The 3,538-nt window shown below is 33.0% G+C and overlaps 1 protein-coding gene across 5 annotated transcripts; it reads right to left on the bottom strand.

The window, feature by feature from the left end:
* Window positions 1-333: 333 nt before the first annotated feature.
* Window positions 334-2,920, bottom strand: LOC108765389 (cytochrome b561). Of its 5 annotated transcripts, none has more exons than XM_018514079.1 (5): window positions 2,777-2,920; window positions 1,356-1,580; window positions 1,065-1,273; window positions 838-995; window positions 334-766 (listed from the first exon to the last, which is right to left on the bottom strand). In XM_018514079.1, exons 2-5 carry the CDS (start codon window positions 1,576-1,578, stop codon window positions 613-615), a joined length of 744 nt encoding a protein of 247 aa, XP_018369581.1. In that variant the 5' UTR covers window positions 1,579-1,580; window positions 2,777-2,920; the 3' UTR covers window positions 334-612. The 5 variants fall into 5 exon arrangements, with proteins under 5 accessions (XP_018369581.1, XP_018369582.1, XP_018369583.1 ...); XM_018514080.1 differs by lacking the exon at window positions 2,777-2,920 and adding an exon at window positions 2,745-2,766; XM_018514081.1 differs by lacking the exon at window positions 2,777-2,920 and adding an exon at window positions 2,483-2,710.
* Window positions 2,921-3,538: the final 618 nt, after the last annotated feature.

The following is a 3,538-nucleotide window of genomic DNA, read 5'->3' as shown; positions in this document are numbered from 1 at the left end:
CTTCTAAATTAATATATAAATATTAACTTACAAACATATATATATTTATCTGTTAAGATATCAAAAAATAGACTAGAATACAAAAAGATATAATAAAATATATGGTCATATTTAAACCAGAGAGCTGGCTTGCTTACTGAGCGATTATACATAATTGATTTTTACTTGCTGTGATAAATTTTTTTTAGAATTCTTCATATAATTTTTCAAAATTTCTATATAATTTCAGAATTTTCGTATTAATTTTATAACTTTAGAAAATTTTTTAGATTTTTTGTATAAATTGAAATATATTTTTTAAATGGTAAAATTTTTTAGTTGAACACTTTGGACCGATCTTTAAATATTCCTGAAAAATTCTTAAAAACATTGAGAATTTTTGTCAACAGCCCAATCAATCAGTAAAACGGCTGACAGCTTTATCTGATATAAACACGGCCATTGTTTCTTTTTTTTGTGTGTATGTGCTTCAATCAATTGAATCAACCTTATTTATGAAATTAATATAAGACTCACAAGAAATTTGTAGTAAATACTTATTAAGTTTGGAATAGTAACCATCCGGTTATTTATATCAATGAACAAATCTGGCAACACATTATAATTCGTATATTAGCCGGATAACAAGACTTCATCCTCAGATCTCGACAAACGCCGATAACGTTCCTGCGTTACTAAATATACAGATAAGCCTCCAAACAATACGAGCAGCAATCCTATAAAGTTTATCAGTATTCCTTCACTGACGAAAGTTGGATATTTATCTCTGAAATTTCAAATAGAAAAATATATTTTTTTATTACTCATCATATTTACAAACAGTCTACCACTACTAACTGTAATACAAGGAGCGCTTTCTCGTTAAGTCCCAACAAGCACGAAGCAATTGCGCCCACAAAGGCTGCAACGCCAAAAAATACGTGCAATGGCATATAAGAAGCCCGTAATGGAGTTTGCAATCCGGGATAAAGGAAGGAAACACATCCAGCGACCCACTGTAAACAAAGATACATTGATACATATCTATGAATGCAAGATTGTCAAGGCAAGTTTCATAGATTTACCTGACAGCAGAATAATATTACGGTAGTCAATCCAACCCAACTATGTAGGGAATACATATTTGGTATAGGAGTCGGAGCAAGATTGTGACTATCGAAGACGGCTACTAAAGCGATCACCACTAACAATATAATAAATAACATCATTCCTGCATGAGTTAACTTTAGTCGCCGCTTGCGAACATTTCTTTGCGTTCTATAGAGAAGCATGGCTACAAGTAAAAAACAGATTCGTAAATCATATGTATACGAGCATATATGTGATGCAGGTAACTTTTTACTTTTATATTGTACCATTGGCATATAAAAATACGAGCCCTATAGTCATTAATAGAGGATGCCAGTTAAATTCGAGTTTCGGATTAGATCTCCATGAGAAACCTTGTCTATAATATCCTGTCCACACAGCCATCAAGATTATAAGAAGTGCGCCACATCCCTCAGTAAGACTGAGAAGGGGAATGAAACCTTCCAGAGAGTGAGATTGCATTTGGGGTAACTCTCTTATTTGTTCCATATCTAAAAATGTTTCATGTCTCATCATATGACAAAAATATCGATAAGTGTTAATAAATACAAAAAAATATTGATTAATAAATATTGATGAAAAAAAAAATCAATAAATATAACATGCAAAATAATATATAAAATGAATCTTACAATGTAGAGACAAACATATGTTAAGTTTATTTTATGAATGTCTTACATTATATAAAGCTATGTAACTTTTGCTGTGTTGATAGAAACATGAATATCTCAAAATTAGTAACTTTTCAGTAGAGCATTTTTTAAATTATGAATTAGAACAATGTTTAATTAGGATAATAAATATACAAGTTTTATAACTTCACTTTCTTTCCACGTTATATTTTCAATTATGATGCAAAAATTTTTTAGAACTACGTCATGAGTTTTTAAAATTACACTCCATGATATAATTTGCATTCCTTATATTAAAGTGTGAAACTTTTTTGAATAAATAAATAAACAACAAATGTGTTGCTTTTCCACAAAAATTAACTTTCAGTCGATTTTATTATCTCAAAAATGCTAATTTTGTATTTATGTCAATTTTCTGTCATCGCAGCAATTTTTTATCAAATTTCTAACTGTTTTAAACATACCTACACATCTTACATATTCATACGGATAATTCGACACTTGCATTTTACGTATAAAATCCAAATAATAACACGATGAGTTTTTTTTACATAGACACTAATCTATAGGAGCAACAGGTGAAAAACAGAAGACAAACAGATGGTAGAAGATATCTTTATGGTTTTCATACATACCAAAAAAAAAATGAAAACAAGATACATACGAATCGCTGTCCGTAAGAATGTTAATAGTTTACACATTTAAACGATATCGATTAAGGCTGCATTTATAAAATAATAACAAAATAAATTAATTTTTACATTAAATTCCATACGTGTGGATTGTGTATGAACGCGACGTTTCAGAAGCAGTGTTATTAGATGACAGTGTACATTTTATCGTTGGACGATATGGAGAAACAGAAATAACTCAAATAACAGCTATCACTCTTTTATCTCTCAAATAGATCAACACCCATCGGTACTTAACACTTAACGGCGCGATGCGATAATTGTTATCGCAACATTCGATATAAGGGGAGCTTTCAACAAACGAAACAAGCCATATATCGCACGTACTTACCCCTGGTGCAACTCTCATAAAATAATACTTACCGGATAAGATCAACAAGTATCAAGAGACCTATCCATGCGTTCACATCGTGTGACGTCACGTGATAGAGAACATTATTGATTTTTTCTTCGAGATAAGAGAAGGCTCTCACTTGACCTTTCACTTACACAGGTGCGTTCAGGAATACGCTCAGCTGTGTGTGTTATAAGGTCTGTTCTTTTTCCACCCCAAGTTCTGAACTGGACTGCGTTTCGGAAATATCACCGGTGCCACAGTATAAGTAAGAACAGTACGTACATTCAGTTAAAAATAGTGGCGACCGTTCTGCACAATTCTGCACAATTTTCAACATGACGCACCAATCAGTTTCCTTATTGCCTAAGATTATTCGCTCTTATTGGTGCTCACGCACAATTTTCAACATGGCCAAGTAGGACATAAAGATCAAATGTGCCGACACAGAAGTGTACCTACTGTTCTTACTTATACTGTGCCGATGCTACGGTACACTCAGGGCTACGTTCGGATTCCCACCTGGGTGCTCCCCGGATGTCATATCATCCTTGTTGTTTACCGAACGTTAAACAAAAATGACATGACACCCGAATGGGAATCCGAACGCAGCCCAGGGGCAGTTGTTCCAGCTCTTGGTAAATTTGACTTGTTAATAAATCTGGGAATTCGCGTATGTGATTGAGTCATCTTGCTGTGTACTCGACAGGTAAAATTTACCAAAAAGTGGAACAATTGGCCCTTTATGCTACAAATGCTACAAAGGATTTATGCGCTATTTATGCGCTACT

This window comes from Trachymyrmex cornetzi, unplaced genomic scaffold (genome assembly GCF_001594075.2).
Source record: "Trachymyrmex cornetzi isolate Tcor2-1 unplaced genomic scaffold, Tcor1.1 scaffold488, whole genome shotgun sequence".
NCBI classification, from domain to species: Eukaryota; Metazoa; Arthropoda; class Insecta; order Hymenoptera; family Formicidae; genus Trachymyrmex; species Trachymyrmex cornetzi.
This window is presented reverse-complemented; position numbering and strand designations above follow the sequence as displayed.